Source organism: Condylura cristata, unplaced genomic scaffold (assembly GCF_000260355.1).
Source record: "Condylura cristata isolate star-nosed mole 26May11 unplaced genomic scaffold, ConCri1.0 scaffold00015, whole genome shotgun sequence".
NCBI lineage: Eukaryota > Metazoa > Chordata > Mammalia > Eulipotyphla > Talpidae > Condylura > Condylura cristata.
The window spans coordinates 18,703,769-18,722,594 of record NW_004567116.1 but is presented as its reverse complement, the minus strand read 5'-3'; the positions used below and the strand labels follow the sequence as shown (position 1 = coordinate 18,722,594).

Here is an 18,826-nt window from a genome sequence, read left to right as displayed (position 1 = left end):
GATTCCCTGACTGTAAAGAAGGTACAGAAGAATCCCAGGCACAACCAGTGAATCAGTTATAAGCAGCTACAGTTAATCTTAAAAGTATAGGATGTCTTTAGAAGCTTATTTAAATTAAGGGCTTTTTATAATTGTAAAGCCGGAAATAATCCTTATCCTTGTGAGAGAAAATACTGAGCAGCTGCATGCCATTATTCTTGCAGGAATATTTAAAATCCAGCCATGTAAGTTTTGCAATTGAATTTGCAATTTTGAATTGTTCCTTGCAATTGAAGAGAACAGTCTCAGCAGATGAAATTAAATAAGAATATGATCAACTGGACACATAAAAAATTGAGGGTTCCTTAATTGGTCATTTTCCAAGTGAAAATCTACAACAAGACATGAGTAAAACCCTAGAGATAAAAATAACCCAATTGTCAGGCTCTCCATCCAAGGACAGTATGAAACGATGCAGTACATGCTGCATATAAAAGGCATACCTGAAGAACTGCTGTGAGATGGAAGTTAATTTTTTCCCTTGCAGATATTCTGTCATGTAATTTCATTCTGTGGTCTTCATTGAGTATACTTAAAATTATTTACGTGATGGTATCATTTTGTGAAATGATAGTAGAATAAAAAGACATTTGACTAGATGTGCGTTTTTAATGTTTGGAATCATTTGTGACAGTAGCCTGTGGTGGCCTCTGCCTCATTTACTGAGTCCACATCACTTCAAAGTGTCTCTTGCCATTCACTGAGGTAGTAAAAGAACAAGAGAGTTAGCTTAAGAATATGAATGATTAGGGTATGTGTACTCTCTTAATTTAATACTATGACTTTTCACTGTGGAAATATGCTGTCCTACATGTATGTATGTTAGCTTAGATAAGGAAGATGTTAGCATTTTTAAATTCAAGATGAAATTATTTTAATGGAAAGAAAGGCATTGTGGTGAAAAATAAAAAGGAAGCTTGAGTGAATGAGTACATGTTTTTTAAGCTAATAGCAGAAATTTTTTAAAAATTATTTGGTTACTTAATTATTTGGTTACTAACTTTTCCAAGGTGAAGTTAATTAGAAAGCAATTATAAAAGTTTACTTTTTCTTCTTCCTCCTCTTGCTTTTTTCTCTTCGTTTCTCTTTCATTTATGTATGTGTTAAAAAATGAAGTTTGACAATTGAATATATTTGATTTAGAAAATCTAGTCTTTTGAGACTTAATTTTTATGTCTAAAAACTATGAAAACACTTAAAATGGTGTGATTAGTAGTTATTTTTGACAGTCATTGCACAGTGATAGTAAAATTGACCAGTCTATCAGAGATTGATAAAAGGTCATTAGCTGCTTTCTCTTAAAAGGATATAATCTAGACAAAAGCATTCTTCCTACCAATAAAACAGCTAGAGTATGACAGTAGCACTGTTTTCATTTTACCTCCATTGTAGTATTTTTGACAAATGCCTTATTGAAAAGAATGTAAAATTTATGAGTTTTGAGAAAACAGAAGATTTCACAGAAATTTTAGAATTCTTAACCTCAGCTCTTCTCTCAGGTACTTTCTTAGCTTTGTCTCATCTCCTGGGCAGATAAAGATTCTTCAGTAGATAATTTTTAGAAACACTACCCCCGTTGACAATATTTTCTTGAGTTCTTTCTTACTACATCCTATTTATTTTTCAGGGTTTTTTTAAATTTTGCTTTACATTTGTGTGTGTAAACAGCATTTTTAAAAGAGTATTAGTAGTTACTTGTATGCACTTAAAGTGTTCTTTTGTTTTCTTTGCAGATGATCATTCTTTTTCTCTCAGTTGCCGATGCGGTGGAACATACAGTGTTTCCAAGGAGGAAGCAGAAGAAATTACTTTGGTTTCTTGTGATACGTGTTCACTAATTGTAGAACTACTTCATGATAGCTGAACTTGTTCACTAAGTGGTTCCTTTCACTTTGAATATAGACAGTGAGAAAAGTCCATTCCAACTTTGTACATCCAGCCATGTATAAAGTTGGTAAGAAGCAGGATTTTTTTCTGCTTGCTCATATTATTTGTAAAAAAAAAATGAGATTGTTAAACAAAGGAAAATTCTTTTCAGTTTTTTCTATTTTTGTATTTATATCTTACAGCTCACCAATGGGGGTGGGGGTGGGGGAGGGGACATGAACAATAGCCTACAGTGCATAAATGCCCATCTGAGAACTTGTGTTTGGTTCGTTTTTTCCTTGGTACAAAATTAGAATTTTTTTTTTAAATAAGTATATTTCCTCTCCTTAAATGGATCATAAGAATTATTATAGATTCCTGTATAGTTACTACAGTTTTCATGTAATACATGATGTTTCTCGCTGTATGCCTACTATATACTGATTTCAAATTCTCAGGTCACTAGAAGTAAATTATAGTTTTTGTGAATAACATAAACCTAATTCTCCCATAATAAAGGGTAGACAGGGATTTTCATGGGATTATTTCAAAGTTAAAATAAAGAAGGCAAGTGGCAGCTCTAAGAAAGATAGTTTTAGAGTCAGAAGACTTGACTCTAACCCTAGCTTTGTATTTAAAATCTTCATGTGGCTATATTAGTGGGAACAACTCTTCAGCACTATTATCCCCAACTTTAAATGTGATTTAGGAAATGGTAGCTTAGAAAAATTAATTTGAAGCAGGTATAGTATGTTTATTCAAAAGTATTAAAATAGAGTAGCAATGACTGTACTTGTGAATAAGAAACCAATGTATTGTTTGAAGCAGATTTTTATAACATATTTAATGACGTTAATAGACTTAAAGCTTTATTTTTCTATATAGTTCATATTTTATGTACAATGTTGAGTACATATTTAAAGAGTTTTAAATTCTTGAATTTGGGGGGGTCATTTAAACTATTATATTTCAGATGAGTAAACAAAACACGTGACATCACAACTTTTTATTAGAACAAACTGATATTTATTTTTGGATTGGACTTAAAAAATGACACCATCACCTGACATGTAAATGTCGCTAAAGTATGAACCATATGCAAGGGGAGATGACTTTCATTGTACCTATAAAACCAAAAATTCAGTGAGGTAGTCATCCAGATTTCCCCCCCAAAAATACCTTAACTCTATCAAAATTTAAATGATTTAACTGGGGTTACATTTGTATCCATATATTTGTAATTACTTAGCTTTCACAGTGTTGGCTATTTTCCCAATTAAAAATAACTAAAGCTGAAAACAGTTGATTAAGTACATGGTTTTAGTAGCAATAAGAAATCCACTTGAACTGGAGACAATAATCAGATCAAAAGAATAAATCCTTGCTAATCATCAGAAAATCTGTGGCCATTAGGGCTGTCACGTAGAAATCCAAAATCACTCAGAGGCCATATCTGTAAAATCAAAATGTGATTGAAGATAATTAATGAAAGTGATGTTATATCATCATCAAATTCCTTTTTATTTCATTTATCCCTTTCTCTCTGCCAGATAACTCCACACCTCTTCATTCTCCTGCCAGCTACAAATTTTCTACATGAAAATTAGGACTTTACAATATACATTTGTGTATATGCATATCTATTTACACTCCAAAGTTTGAAACATTCAAATATATAAGAAATTATATGTTTGCAGTATGTGGATGTGTCTGTATTTTATTTACTACCCTCAAATAAGAGTTAACTGTAAATACTTGAATTTAACATCTGTTTAAGTGTAAAGAATACTGTAAATTATCCAACAGCCCTTAGTATTCATGTCTGTTTTTATCTTTACTGCATGTACAAAAAGAAGGAGCCTGTGAAAACAGTAATTTTTCCGAAGGTTCATACATTTACTACACTATGGTGAGAAAATTACTAACTGAATTAGCTGTAATAGCCTTACATTACAGATAGTTTAACTCTAGACTTCTCTTGTAATTTCAAAGTTTATTTTTTTTATCAGCTAAGAAAAGAAAGCCTAATTTTAATCCAAAGACAATACCTTAAAAAATATACGTCCTCTTATTAGTCCATATGGAATAGGTCCATAGTACCTGGAATCTGTAGAATTCTGTAGATTATCACCTTCTAACCAAACGTGACCTGTTGGCACCTAAAATTAAGAAGAAAACAGCCCTTTTAAAAAATAAAAATAAAAGAGCAAGGTACTATATAAAAAGTATGTCTTTCAGATTAGGGAGAAATGTCCTAAAGTTGTCTTTTATAAAGTAGATATACAACCTGTAATTTGCATCTTTGCTTTTATTCTTTCCCAATAAACTACCTTTTGCTAAATATGTGCAAGTAATATTAGAATATCAACTATTTGAAAGACCTATCATTTTTGCCATATGGTTCCCAAACATTAATTTGTTACACAAACCCCCAAACTCGAGTTATAAAGCTTAAATATTGTGACAGGGTCATTAATTAATAGACTTCAAAAGAGGTCATTAGGATGCTGACTGAAAATGTGCCCTCCTGTCTCAATAACAGCATAAGCAGGGCAGCACTCACTAGCAACATCCTGGGGCCAGTACCAAGGCCAGACCTATTAGAATGCTCATGATGAACTAAACGGTAATTGATTGTGACATCAATTACAAATAATCTCATCATTTTATTGGAGCAGACTTGTCAAATTCCTAATTAAGATTCCTGTTCTTCTTTTGTACAGGCCATATCTTTCATGCATTATACTTCAATAATGACCATCAAAATCTAGAAGGACCTATTATAAAATCATCAGTTGTAAATTAATGGTGGTGACCTTCTACTAAATTAAAAAACCCTGTCACCTATATATGTCCTATATATTAACTGGTAAGTAATGTAAGTTTAATTTTTTACTCAGTGACAATCATAAGCATATTTAGAACTGTCTCTGATGAGACATTTGCCCATTAATCTACTCTATAAACTTTATAAATTATTGTCCAACAACAATCATTACAATAGCATTTTACGAGATTTTGTTATCCAACAAATTATTGACCAAACCAAAATGTATTTTCACTATTATTTTGACTGGCTTTTACTTAGGAACCTTCTATGAAAGAAAATGTTCCTATTGGGCTTAATAAGAAATGACTGCAGTTTTTCATGTTGCAAATTATTTTTTTGAAACTTTTTGGAGCAGTTTTAGGTTCACAGCACAACTGAAAAGCACAGAGATTTCTCATATGCCCTCTGCTCCCACTCATGCGTAGCTTCCTATTACTGATACCCCCATCAGAGTGGCATATTTGTTGTACTAGTGAACCTATCTTGACACATCATAGTCACACAACTCCATAGTTTATAGAGTCCAGTCTTGGTATTGGTGTGTGAGCTATATCCATTGTTACAGAAGACTATTTTAATTGTCCTTAAAAACTCCTTGTAGTCTGTTTTCTTTTGGAAAAATAAATTTAAACAAACATGTCATTTTATATTAGATGATATAATTCTAGAATGTTATGTAGAAATATTTGCCAAAGGCTTCAAAATATTTTCATTTAGATCTAAATACTCGATCTGTATTTGTATAGAAAGAACCTAAGTTTGCTAAAAGAATAGCAAAGATATTTAAGATCAACTCACATTTATTAGGTGAACCAGTTGCAGGTTCTAGATGCAATAACAAAGCTAGTGCTCACCTATATAAGTGGATTTATATACAGTGAAGCACAATGGGTGGAAAAAAAGAGAGGAATAGTAATGCAAAAGCATGTATATATGGCTTTTTGGTGTTTTAATTTTAAGAAGTTAATTTGATCCTTATAACAACCTGTGAAATATGGAGGTTCAAATATGGAGCATGCTAACTCCTATGTAGTGGAAGTCCCTACATGCTAATACACATGCATGTCCATGTATGTCCTCCCTTTCTGTGGTTTTATTTTCTGTAGTTTCAGTTACTCATGGTCAACCCCAGTCTGAATAACACACTTTCAGAGAAAAAACCCACAATGTTTACATAATTTTTATTAACAGCAGATTGTGAAATTGTTCTATTTTACTATGAGTTATTGCTGGTAATCTTTCTTCGCCTAACTTACAAATTAAGACTTACCACAGGTATGTATGTACAGGAAAAATACGTGTATGCATAGGTTTCAGTGCAGCCCATGGTTTCAGGGGTCTTGAATGTCTCCCTTTATATAACTGTATAGTAAAGGAATAACCTCTACATCTCACGGACTTCAACACTTGGTATCAAACACACAAACCAAGAAAATAACTTCTTCACAGATGGTAACTTCAATAACAGCTTCTTGATAACCAGAAACACCTTTAAGTGTAAGTCTTAAAATTGAAGCAGTCACCTTTATTGACCTGCTTCTATCAATTATTAGATACCCAGTAAAAAAAAAGTCTATCATGTTTGAAATTATTCTACTCTTGAAACAATTGTTTCTGGTATGGGGTGAAGGTGTGCACCTTTAAAACCCATTTTATAGAGTTATACTTTATAGCGTAGTATTTTTTTTTTAAGTTATGATACTTATTTTGAAAAATGTGCATATCTATGTAAATACCAACCACAGTCAAGATATAAAATACTTAAAACATGTGAATAAGCTCCCTCAATTCAAGTCAGCCCACTGTGCCTCTATCTGCTCCCAGACAACTAGTGATTTGTTCTGTTATCAGAGACAAGTTTTTCTTCTTCTTAAAGTTCACATCAGTGAGACTTAGAGTACATATTTCATGTCTAACTTCCATTCTGCAATTTTAGAAAAGAATTATAGCCATAATTCAATACAGTAAAAGCCAACAACTTGACTATTATTAGCAAAATATTTTTAGAAGAATCACTATAATGACAGAATTATGAAATGAAAATAAATGCTGCAATTGCTTTGTACAGTAGATGGGGAGAAATGCAATAGACAAAAACAGGCAGAAAAATAAGGGTAACCAGCATTTTTAATAGGCTGCCAAATAGAGAACAGAGGAAGATAGTATTTTGGGAAAGTGAGGTATACCTTAAAAACTCATGAAGTGTATCTGGGGGACCTATAATAAGGACTTCCCATTGGTAGAGATCATTGTCAACTCTTAAACCTACTGAAACCCCTGCCATTGGATTTTATATTGAATTCTGCCAGCTGCCTGCACAGCAGTAGTGCTAAATTCAATATATCATCCTCCCTGGTAAGACCCAGAGTCACTGCAGGCTTTGCCGGCCTGCTGGAATTGGGTGTGTTGAGGAACCCAGGACCCACAAGGTAGGAGGCCTGGTTGGGTGGTGGTAGTGGTACCTGCAGTTAGTGCCAGTACAGTCAGTTCTTCTCACAATGCCTTCTTTTGTCAATTTTTTATGACATCTATGTTGAATGTATCAGTTATTCCTTCTTACTGCTGAGTAGTCTACTATAAATCACAGTATTTATCCATAAACCTGTCAATGGATATTTTAGTTGTTTCTTTTTGGGATTATTACAAGGCACTATTAAGATTCATATTCAAGTCTATTTTCAGTAAATACCTATAGGTGGAATTTCTGAGTTAAGTATGCTTAACTGTAGTTTACCAACTTGATTATAACATTTTATCCTCCCAACAGTAATGTACAAGTCTTGTTGCTCCACAATCTTGGTATTTTCAGTTTAGTTTTTAAAGATTTATTTATTTGTACATACAAAACTGGGGTACAGGCCAGAGGCTCGGGGGTGGTGAAAGGCTTCACCAGAGACAGAGTGGGGGGCAGAACCGGCAGATGGACGAAGTACACTGCTGAGGGGAGCAGCGGGCGGGTCAGGAGAGGTTTGCCACGCCATGTGGTCACCTCCAGGGCAGGCAGGAATCGAACTCATGCGGAAGTGGCTTTAGCTTCTCAGTGCAGTGCTTTCACCCGCTGCACCACCAGGTAGGGCCTCAGTTTAGTTTTTTAATTTAATTTTATTTTTGCTATTCTATTAGGCTACTGATAGTATGCTGTGACTTTTCATTTGCATTTTCATATGCATTTGAATTTCTGTAACAAGCTTATTTTGTGATGTGATGTGTCTATTGAAATATTTTACCCATTTCTAGATGGGTTGTCTTTCTACTGTAAGTTCTTGATGTACCTTAAGTCTACTTTGCATTTGACAGGTGATGCAAGTATTTCCTCCAAGTTTATAAACTGCCTTTTTATTTTCAGAATGTCTGAAAGCAAGTGGCTTTTTCTGAGGTCTAATTCGTCTTTTTTTTCCAGTTATGCTTCATTCATGTTTATTGTTAACATGTTTACCACCCCCAGATCCTGAAAATATATCCTACATTTCTTCTGGTTTTTAGATTTGTTAGCTTTATGTTGAGGTTATATGATCTATTTTGATACAACTTCTGGTATGAAATGAGGTATTTCTGTTATATCTACTTTTTGTTCCCTTTCTTTTTCTTTGGAATGAGTATTATTTTCTTTGGAATGAGTATTGAAATGTTTTATTTTCTCTGTTGTTATTTTCAAAATACATCTTATTTTTCAAATCATGTTCCATACTTATATATATCTTCAGTTAGTCTAAATTAAGAAGCAAGTATTAACACTTTCATATACGATACCACTTTATGTAAGATTTACAACAGTGTATTTCCATCCCCACCACTACCCCTGATCTCTGAGCTATAGTTTTAAAAAATTTTACTTCTACTCATTCATCAATCCCACAATAAATTATTACTTTTTATCTAAGTTATCTTAAATAAATTTAAGATTTAAATTTGTTTGCAACAAGAAACAAAAGCTTTGTATTTACCCATTAATATTACTAGGGTTCTATATTCTTTTATAAATTCAAATTTTCATGACTTTTTAGCCTGAGAAACATCTTTTACTTGAGGATTCTGGCAATGAATGTTCTCAAAAATTGTTTGAAATGGTTGTTTAAAAACACCTTTATTTTTCCCTCATTTTTGAAAGATATTTACAGCAGTTAATATAGGATTCTATATTAACTGTTTTTTTCCTCCAACATTTTAAAGATTTCATAGTCATCTATCTTACTCAGCTCCTGGTGACAGAGAAGAAGAAATTCTTTATGCTCACATTGTATGTAATGTGCATATTTTTCTCTGGTAGTTTTGAAGATACTTCTCTTTATCATTCCTTTCTGCCACTTGATAATGATGTCACCTGCTTTGACTTTCTTTGAGCCAGAAATTTCTTGGATACAATTTGGACAAAAAGGGTGGTGACCTGCTTTCCTTCCCACTATTCTAGATTTTCCATAACAAGTATATTCATCTGATCAATATCATCTCGAGTTATGAAGATATTCATCCCCATACCTGATATTTTCCTATCCTTCAGTTTCTATAATTCCTATTGCCAAGTCTTCAAATTCACCAATCTTTCCTTTTGCAGTTTCTAATCTAGTATAAAGATCATACAATATATTTTTAAACTCTAGAAACTTCACCTGGTTCATTTTTATATTTACCATTTCTTATGCTCATTTTCTAGGTCCTTGAAAATATTTAGCATCAGGGGTCTAGAGCATACCCATGTTAATTCCATGATGGCTGTCATATCTGGATCCATTTTCTATAGGATATGGGTTATAGTTTCCTATTTCATATATCTTGTATTTGTGATTAAGTTGGAAATTCACTGGTTGAGAGGACTGTATTCTTCAGAAAGTGCTGAATGTTGGAGTTCTGTTTTTTTTTTTTTTAAGTTGTTTTTGGGAGACAGTTAAATTAGCTGTGGATTAGTTTATTCCTTCAAAGGTAATTTTTCATCTTGTTAGGCTGGGTCTGTATTAAACTGGCTATACTAGTCATACTGCTAAGGCATGATACTCCAGGGCCTCTAGTGAATGCTCTGGATATGCAATGAGATTGCTCTACTCTGGTTGGTCAGAGCTTAAATGTCTCTCAACCCTATGTGAGTACTGTGAATTGCTTAGGTCCCAACTGATTGATTTTTTGCTCTGTCTTTAAGTTGCAAATCAATAAGGACGATTTAGTATTTAGTCCACAACAAAGGATATACCTGTGTAGATTTCTGGAGTTCTTTCCATAGCTCCATCATCCCTTAATAGTTTGTTCAGTAAATTCCAACCTCTTAAACTTCCCTCTTTGGTAATCTCTTATCTCAAGTCATCAACACCATTGTGCTTTGTTTGAATTTTCTTTCCTCTAAAAAACTGCCTTAAGGCAGAAGTTGCAGAATAGGGCATGCCTTGTTTGTTTCTCTTCTTTCAGGGATCTTATAAGACAGATCTGGGATGAAATGTCTCAAAAAAGTTGTTTGACAATTTTGTCCATTTTCATGCTCCTTAGTGGCAGTTAGGCAAGTTCAGCACCAGAAACTCCACCACTGTCAGACAAGGTAGTCAAATCACCTTATTTTTAAAGTAAATTTCTTTTAACAATATGAAGAGAATTTTATTATCCTTTTGTTGAAAACTAAAATTTTTGATGCAAATAAAGTGTTCCTTTGGCATCTCCACCTTGTGTACTCTTTCTGCTCTGCCTACTTCTTTTACCTTTTCCATATCAAAATCTCCAGAAAAGATCTCAAACTCAACATACAATTCTATAACAATTCACCAAGATATACTGCTTATCTCAAAATTGGTAACAATACAAATATTCCTCAGTAGGCAGAGATTAAATATAATTTATATAACAAATATAAAAAAGCTAATAGAAAGATTGTACACTACAGTAAGTGAAAAAAGTAAGTTGCTTTGTTGAATTTTCTAAAAAGGGTTCCACTCCCTTCCTTTTGGTAGTGTGCAAAAGAAAGAGATTAATTTATAAACCACATAGTATGAGTAGTATGAGTTGTAACTGCAACTAGCAATATTGTCACAAGATATCTGAATGATTAAAATATTAGTCTAGTTAGTTAAGAACTAATTTATTTAAACAAACATAAAATACAACACTCTTTAGTATTGGTCTGAAAATGATAATCTGACCTTTCTGGTATAAAGTGAGACAAGAACAGAATGCTTTTCCTTTCACAGTTATTGTCTGTTGTATTAACCTACTAATTATCAATAAATTAAAAATTCAAACCAGATAAGCGAAAAAATTATGTGACAATGTTATAATAAAATATTAACATTTCTTAAAAGCTGTAACAACTTTTTAGCTAAAGTAGTAAAGGATATTATATTAAAATATTTATAATAAATGTTTTACAAATTACTAAAAATGGAAATCCTTAATTCCATGTCTTTGTTCATTATTTTTCATAACCAAAACCTTTAATGGTTACTTGTGCTTTTTATACTTTCTTAAATCTGCCATGTCAAACTGAGTGAATGCATGCAACTGAGAATATATGTTTACAATGAATGCCATGTAGAAAATTTTGATTTTGCTCAAATCTGAATTTCTCTTGGATCTGAGAGGTAGCTACTAACTACAGAGCTAAATTGTAAAGCATTAAAAGAACCCTTATATCATTCCTGTTCTTCTTTTCTAGTCAGAGGTTTACTTCCTAAACTATGGTAAAACCTAATCTCAGGACTGGAAAAAGAATCAAGCTTCTAGTTCTCAGCTATACTTACAGAGATCTAGTTAAGTGCCTCCTTTATAGTACAAGCAACAAATGTAATTGCCTCATGGCCTGCGGGTGTCCATCTAACAAAAGAGGCTTTTGTGAAACAACCTACAGGTGTTACCTTTCTAGATTCAAGTGAAATCTGATGAAAGAGTCCACAGTATCAAATAACACATTTACTAAACTATTACCAAACTCATTTATTTGATTAAGCAAAGAGAAAGTTGACTGAATTAAGAAGAAAAGTTCTGACCGAAAAGTTTCAATAGCAGATTGATTTTTAATTAACCCTTTATTTTGCCATATATTTTATCATTTACTATCAGCAAAGGTAGGGTATATACCTGTACTTCTTTACTGTTTCTCCTATAATAACTGGATGAACAAGAAACAGTGGGTAGTAAAGAAACAAACAGCATAAAAGGTAAGGAGAGTATGACATTTTGGGAATCCTCTTGATATTGCCTCTTTCTGAACTATATAAGGAAAAGAGAAGCACATAGGAAACAACTGGATACTTTCTTTTTGGTAAAAGCAAATGAAACTGACACAACAATACTTTAATCTTAAAAATCTTTCATTTTCCACATATATTTTAAAGAGTTTGTGTCTAATGAAATGATAAATGCAAATAAATGTTTTTCCTGCCCAGTATAACATATTATTTCAGTTTAACAACTAGTGCCTATAAAAGTATTTTTTATATTATTAATCTGCTAGATAAGCAGGACCAAGTCAAATTATTATATTGCTATCTCTAATGCTTATTCTAGTTAATCATGATTTATATTGCCAAAATGAAATCATGGTAAATGCTAAGCCCATGCAAACTACTGGAAGATGAAATAACGTATTAACGCACAGTTCTACAGAGAACTTAATAAAACCCAGTATTTGATTCATGCAACAGCAAAATTAGAAACATCACCAGTAAATAATTGTTTGAGTTACCCTTCCTATGACACTAACAAAAGTTATAAATGAAGACTTGAAAAAATGACAACATTCCCCCAAGAAAGAATCAAGTAGAAGAGTTAAAATGTTAATCTTGAGGCCCTCCCTGGTGGCTCAGCGGGTTAAAGCACTGCACTGAGAATCTAAAGCCGCTTCTGCATGAGTTCGATTCCCGCCTGCCCTGGATGTGACCACATGGCGTGGCAGACCTCTCCTGACCCGCCCACTGCTCCCCTCAGCAGTGTACTTCGTCCATCTGCCTGTTCTGCTCCCCACTCTGTCTCTGGTGAAGCCTCTCACCGCCCCTGAGCCTCTGGCCTGTACCCCAGTTCTGTATGCACAAATAAATAAATCTTTAAAAAAAAAAAATGTTAATCTTGAACTTTAAAAAAATGGGCTTGTGTGAAGTATGAGTTTTGGGACGCTTCAAAAGCAAAACTCAAGGAACAGTTTCTTTAATATTTTCGTTAACATTCAGCACAATTTCTTGACCACATTTGTCAGTCTGAGCTAAGGTAATCGGAATATGTGGAGTCCTGATGGAGGTATCTCCAAATACATTACAAATGGACTAACACAAGAACCAGGCACAGAGCAGTTATCACTGATTATGTGAATGTGTAATATTTCTGTATAACCCTGCTTCTTTTTCTTCCCATTTAAATTCCAATCATTAATATTCTATATGTATCATTCTTAGAGACTGTTATAGTCCTTTCCTACTTAAAAATGGAGCTACTTTAGGTACATATGCAGCTAGTTTTCACCAAAGAAGATTTTATGCCAAAGTTCCAGTATGCTACACCCACAACACTGGGGTGGGGGAAATGAAGATGGATGCTTTTTACAAAGAGGTTCTTTTCATTATTCAGTTTTTTCCCCCTGCTGAGTAGGTTCAGTGCCTAGTCTAAGACTTGCTCAATCTCGCTTAGCTATTTCAAGCTAAGCTACTTTATCTTCTCCCTACGTACTCAATATCTTCAGAAATCTCTGCTGGGTTATTCAGCATGGTGGTTAAAGATACAATTCACAAAGCCAAAGTCCTGAGTTCAAATGTAGTTCAGCTACTTACTAGTTAAGCACCTTGGAGACCAGGTTATTTAATTTGTATTCTATATAAAACTGGAAATAATAAATGTCTCACAGAAAGTCTGAGAATCAAATGAAATAACACATAAGACTCCTGGCACCTGAGTCTTAGCAGTTGTTACTAACAGCTGACCCAGCTGCTGGTATAAATGCCTGCTTGGCATCCTTTGTTTATAGTCTCTTAGGTAGTATACCTGTTACCCAATTTTCTTTGTAATTTTACTTAGGTAATGATTTTTGTTTAATTTCTTTTACATTGTATTCAGTTATATAGATCTACTTATTTCCAAGACTTCAAACTACATCAGTATAATTTAAAATATGCATAGATATGATTAAGTGCCACATTAGTAATGCTAACCAATTTAATGAAATTTGGTTTTTACAAATTACCCAACTGCAGTAAAGACTAGCATCTTTATTCTATTAACAGGCATTTTCATCAAGCACTATTTATTAAGTATTAAATGCTTCAGCTCTTCCTTCAAATGTCTTTACCAACAAGCCAAAAAGTGAAGAAGGAAACAAGGGTTGGAATGAAGCCAGTAAATAGGTCTTCTGTCCTATATAAATAATACTAATTCCCAGGGCTGCGGTTTTTCCTAGATAACTTTGTTCTGACTTCTTTTTTGCTTCATAAGTAAAATAATACCTTCTGGTTTTAGGTTAGTATTTAAAAGAAGCATCATCTTATTCTCATTTCAATGCCATTCACTTATATATTTTTTTAAGATTTATTTTTTTATTCATACAGAACTGGGGTACAGGCCAGAGATGCGGAGGGTGAGAGGATTCACCAGAGACAGAGTGGGGTGTGTAGAACAGGCAGATCAAAGAAGTACACTGCTGAAGGGAGCAGCGGGGGGTGGGTCAGGAGAGGTCTGCCAAGCCATGTGGTCACCTGGGGGGCGGCAGGAATCGAATTCGTGGGAGTGACTCAGGCCTCTTAGTGCTGTGCTTTAACCCACTGCGCCACCAGGGAGGGCCATTCACTTACATTTTAACATTGCTTGATGTGCACTCTGACTCTCTTACGCCAAAAAATGAGCCTAATTTAATAAAATACAAGAATCTCAAAGAGAAACAGATAAAGTGGTTAAGACTATAATGAGTTTTTACTTGCTCTCATATACATTCTATATAAAACACATACTAATATTTTAACACCAAAAATTGGATTTTGGCATTCCAAATAATTCTTCCCAAACTCAAAACTCTTTGACTTTTGGCAGGCCCCCAAAATACAATACTAAATGCTCCCTTCCATGCCTTCTGAATATGCTGCTACTTTGGCTGAATTCTACTTATCCCTTGGAACCTCAACTTTAGTTTCACCTCCCTAGTTGGGAATAATCCTACTCACTCCAGTCTGGATACATATCCTCTAATGTCTTAGAGTATGTAATTCTGTTACATTGCAATTCCTTGTCTGCTTCTCCAACTTGACCACAGGCTGCTAGTGCTGTACTGTCTACCCTGTAGCCTCTACTAGCACAGGAGGCTATTAAATTTTATGAATTATATAAAAGTAAAGATTCAGTTCCTTACACACACAGCCATGTTTTATGTGCTCCATAGCTACATGTGCTTAATGGCTGCTGCTATAAAGGATGACAGAGATAAAGAGTATTTTCATTTTTGCAAAGTTCCCTTGAACTGTAAAAAGGACTGTGATCTACTCTAACATGGTGCTGGCCACAGTACTCAATAAAAGTGTATGGCATTACTAAATGCCTGAATAGATGAAAGTTGTGAAATTAATATCTGGCAAATTTAGCCTACCCCACCTCCTTGCCCCTAAGTCCAGCTTTATTAAGGTAGAGGTCTGAATGCCAGAACTGGTTTGGGGTTAGGTACATTTGAGTTAAGGTCAGAAGTGTTTATCAATCTATTTCCCTAGATCTACTTTGACTTTTCTTTACAGAGCAAAGTCAGGTCAAATTTCAAGTCTCTTCAGACAACAGTTTTCTTTAATCCTTCCTGATTAAGGGATTCACATACACAATGTACAGGAAGTAGATCAGGATCTTTAATTGCATTTAGATTTTTTTAATTACCCTGCAGTTTTAAGTACCTGTCTCTTGCTGGCTGTGTGTGAGTGTTTAGCAGAGATGTAAGCACTTGCTATGCTAAACTAAAAAACTCCTAAATTTTGTTAAAGTAGTTATGAAAATTCTAACACAGGAGGAAAATATTTTCACATAATTAGGTTAGCAGTACAATGGCTATTAATGCTAATTTTTTGTGTTAATTTAGTATGCTTAACTATCTTATAATACATACATTTACTTTTGTGTGTTAGTCTTCCTCTCTTCCACGCTTACTTTAGGTAAATAGTCTAATAGTGAGACGGGTGCAAAAGCCACCAATTGTAACTGGAACAAATGATGGAGCCCCCATCAGATCACAAACATAATTGGACATGACCGTGGTAAGTGGAGCAAAGCAGAATATCCTGCTGAATATTACAAACTAAGGAAGTTGCAGGCCCTCACTAGATGGCCACCCTAATATTCTTGCAAAACAGTGTGCAGTGTCTTCTGGGGGGCACTGGAGGGTTCATGGTATATTTTGAGTATATTTCATGTATGTAACAGATTTTCAAGAGTCTCTAGTCTGTAGGCCCAGAAAATGGACATTCATTGTACATTTTGACCAAAGGATCTAACTAGAGAAAGAAGTAATTAATGAGGAAAATACCAGAAGAAATGGTCAACACAAGGCAGAAAGAACTGAGACCCTCAGGCGTATAATCCCTGACACGGCACCCAAGAGAGAGACTCTCCACTGTGAAGTGGTCTCCCCAGAGCTCTTTTACTTGCAATAGATTGTGATGCTCCCACGGACAGTGTCTTGAGTTCTTATTGCATTCTTGGGTGGGATACTCCCAAGAACCCACCTGTGTGCACAGGTAATATTGGTGTAAGAATGTTTTTCTTACTCCAATCAGGAAAAGTTAAGTAGGACATAGAAGCCTTAGAATTTTAATTGTGCAAAATGGCAACATAAGATCTTTATTTGCTCACTTCAAAAGACGAACATATTCCCCCTTGTCGTCAATAGCTTTCCAGATGACCAATTAGCAAGTTAGAAAGCCACATGAAGCTTGGAATATACCCCCTTAAATACCATCAGAACTGATATCTGCTTCAGATGTGTACACTGAACAGCTGTGTAACAATTTCAGTCTTCTTAACTTCTCCCACTAACTTTTAGGTAACCTTAAAGTACAGAAGTCTCCTGTAACTTGCTAATACAAGGACATGTAAATTTGCATTTGACTGCATGGCCTGCTGCCTTCCAAGATTCACACCAGTGGCAGCGGTGACTTACCAACTTCCAGTCACTAACAATATTTTTTAGTGGACAAAGTTCAATAGTTTCAAGGAGATATGAAGACTGATCTTCATATACTTATACATACGTATATATACAAACTTACTTAAAAATACATTTCTGTAAAATAAAATTCTACAAATTCCATATGATAGTTAAACTAAGATCAAATTCTTCTGAAAATGTTCAGAGAATGCATCAGAAAAAGGTTTATGTTATGGAGGCCCCAACCACAATTCTTTAGTGCTAACATTTGAAGGAAAACACCTTGGAATTGTAAACAACAAGTCAAATTTATCTTCAGAATTGTGTTAACTATAGGATGAAAGAGTCACGTCATCTCCGCAGTGAACTTCACTTTGGCAAAAGAGTAAATATATTTCCTCCACATCAGCGGCAATCAAGGCCTTAACAGTATGCCATGATTGATTATCTCAGGAGCCGTTGCTGAGAAATGGATGGGTAGCACAGGTTTTTATCACTATAGTTTGCAAAAAGCAAGTCCCTTGTTTAGATATCCTTGTTGTAATAAGTGACATTATTAGGTACTTCTTCTATTTAAATGACATAAGGATTTAGTGTATCAGCAACTTATAATAAACAAGCCCTTTCAATCTGATGATTCCTCTCCCTACACAGAAGTACTTTTTCTGTTTATAATACAAGTGGTAATAGAAGGCCATATGGTTGTGACTTTTAGCTAAAATAAATGACATTTAAACAAACAAAAACAGCATTAGGGTATTCAAGGATTTGAACTATAACCTAAATGCACAGCACACATTAAGGGGCTATTAGTGTTAACTAAACAAAGTGACTATGTTCTAATCCTATCCAATTAGTGAGATTGTTTTTCAGTTTGTCAATCAGTTCTACTTAAATATTTTCCAACACACTGTAAGACAGCTTTCTTACCTACATACTAACCCATTTCAAGTTCTCCTTTAAAGAACATTATACCACCTGTATTTCCTAAAAACACTTAAACAGGTCTTTCTGGAATGTAATATTGTTTTTATTTCTTACATTTCTGCAAGTAATGCTATTGTTAATAACATACTCTACAATTCAAAATATGTAAGAAATGCTATATTCCTTCTTCATTTATCATCATTCTTCTAAGGTAACAAATGATCCGTTGCTGAAAGATCACTTAACTCGGTTTTTAACACTGGAACCTGGTATCAAGAATCAAAAATCTTTAGCTATCCTGATATTTTAATAAACTGGTAATAAAAGTAAAAAAGTATTTTTCTAATAAGTATAAATATGTTTCTTTTTAACAATAGCAAAAGAGAGCTCTGTTTTAACTATAGTGATATTCTGAAATCTATATTTTTATTAATGTGTCCTTCATGAGTGAGGAAATAAAATTTAATAGTTTAAATACTGGAAGATTATTTTTTAAATAATTCTTCATTTTGCAATGAACTGGACACTGAAAAGAAGGTTACCAACTTAGGTAGAAGTCACTTGAAGAAGGAACTATTTCATTAGCATTTTGTACAAGTAACAGGTACAAACCACTATTTTCTACAACTTTCATCCAGGGCTACAGAAGGCGGTCAGGTTGCCCTACCATGGAAAGACCTAAGCTTTCAAGTCTTTTCTCAATACCAAAATGAACACAAACTGATAATTTCAGCAGCAGCATACAATGTAGTAAGCTACAGGAACACCTACCTTCTGAAAAACACTGACATTATGCACTTACTTGGACCAGGTTTACAGCCAAAACCAGTAATAGAAAGTAAGTAGAAATGAACCATTGATAGAAGAAAACATGGTTGGATCTATTCATATGTACATTTGTCCCCACTTCAAATATTTTTTTAAGATGCCCAACAATAGTTTAGGTGCTAGGGAATCAGCCAGAAACAAATAAATCCCTGCTATCAAGAATCTCATATTCTTACATGCTATATAGCACGGGTCAACAGTTTTCTGTAAAGGACCAGATGGCAAACAGCATTGTGGTCCACATGGTCTCTGTTACAACTCATCAA

General features: G+C 34.0%; 2 protein-coding genes across 5 annotated transcripts in view; one reads left to right on the top strand and one right to left on the bottom strand.

The window, feature by feature from the left end:
• Positions 1 to 2,077, top strand: part of DNAJC24 (DnaJ (Hsp40) homolog, subfamily C, member 24) — a 33,803-nt gene extending 31,726 nt beyond the window's left edge. For both annotated transcript variants that reach the window (XM_012725093.1, XM_004682958.2), the window contains one exon: positions 1,773 to 2,077. In XM_012725093.1, the coding sequence (XP_012580547.1) occupies positions 1,773 to 1,903 (131 nt within the window). In that variant the 3' untranslated portion in view covers positions 1,904 to 2,077. The remainder of the gene's footprint in view (positions 1 to 1,772) is intronic.
• Positions 2,078 to 2,133: 56 nt separating this feature from the next.
• The window catches only part of IMMP1L (IMP1 inner mitochondrial membrane peptidase-like (S. cerevisiae)), a 49,232-nt gene continuing 32,539 nt past the window's right edge, over positions 2,134 to 18,826 (bottom strand). For all 3 annotated transcript variants that reach the window (XM_004682957.2, XM_012725693.1, XM_012725692.1), the window contains 2 exons: positions 3,954 to 4,064; positions 2,134 to 3,358 (listed from right to left, as the gene is read on the bottom strand). In XM_004682957.2, the coding sequence (XP_004683014.1) occupies positions 3,290 to 3,358; positions 3,954 to 4,064 (180 nt within the window). In that variant the 3' untranslated portion in view covers positions 2,134 to 3,289. The remainder of the gene's footprint in view (positions 3,359 to 3,953; positions 4,065 to 18,826) is intronic.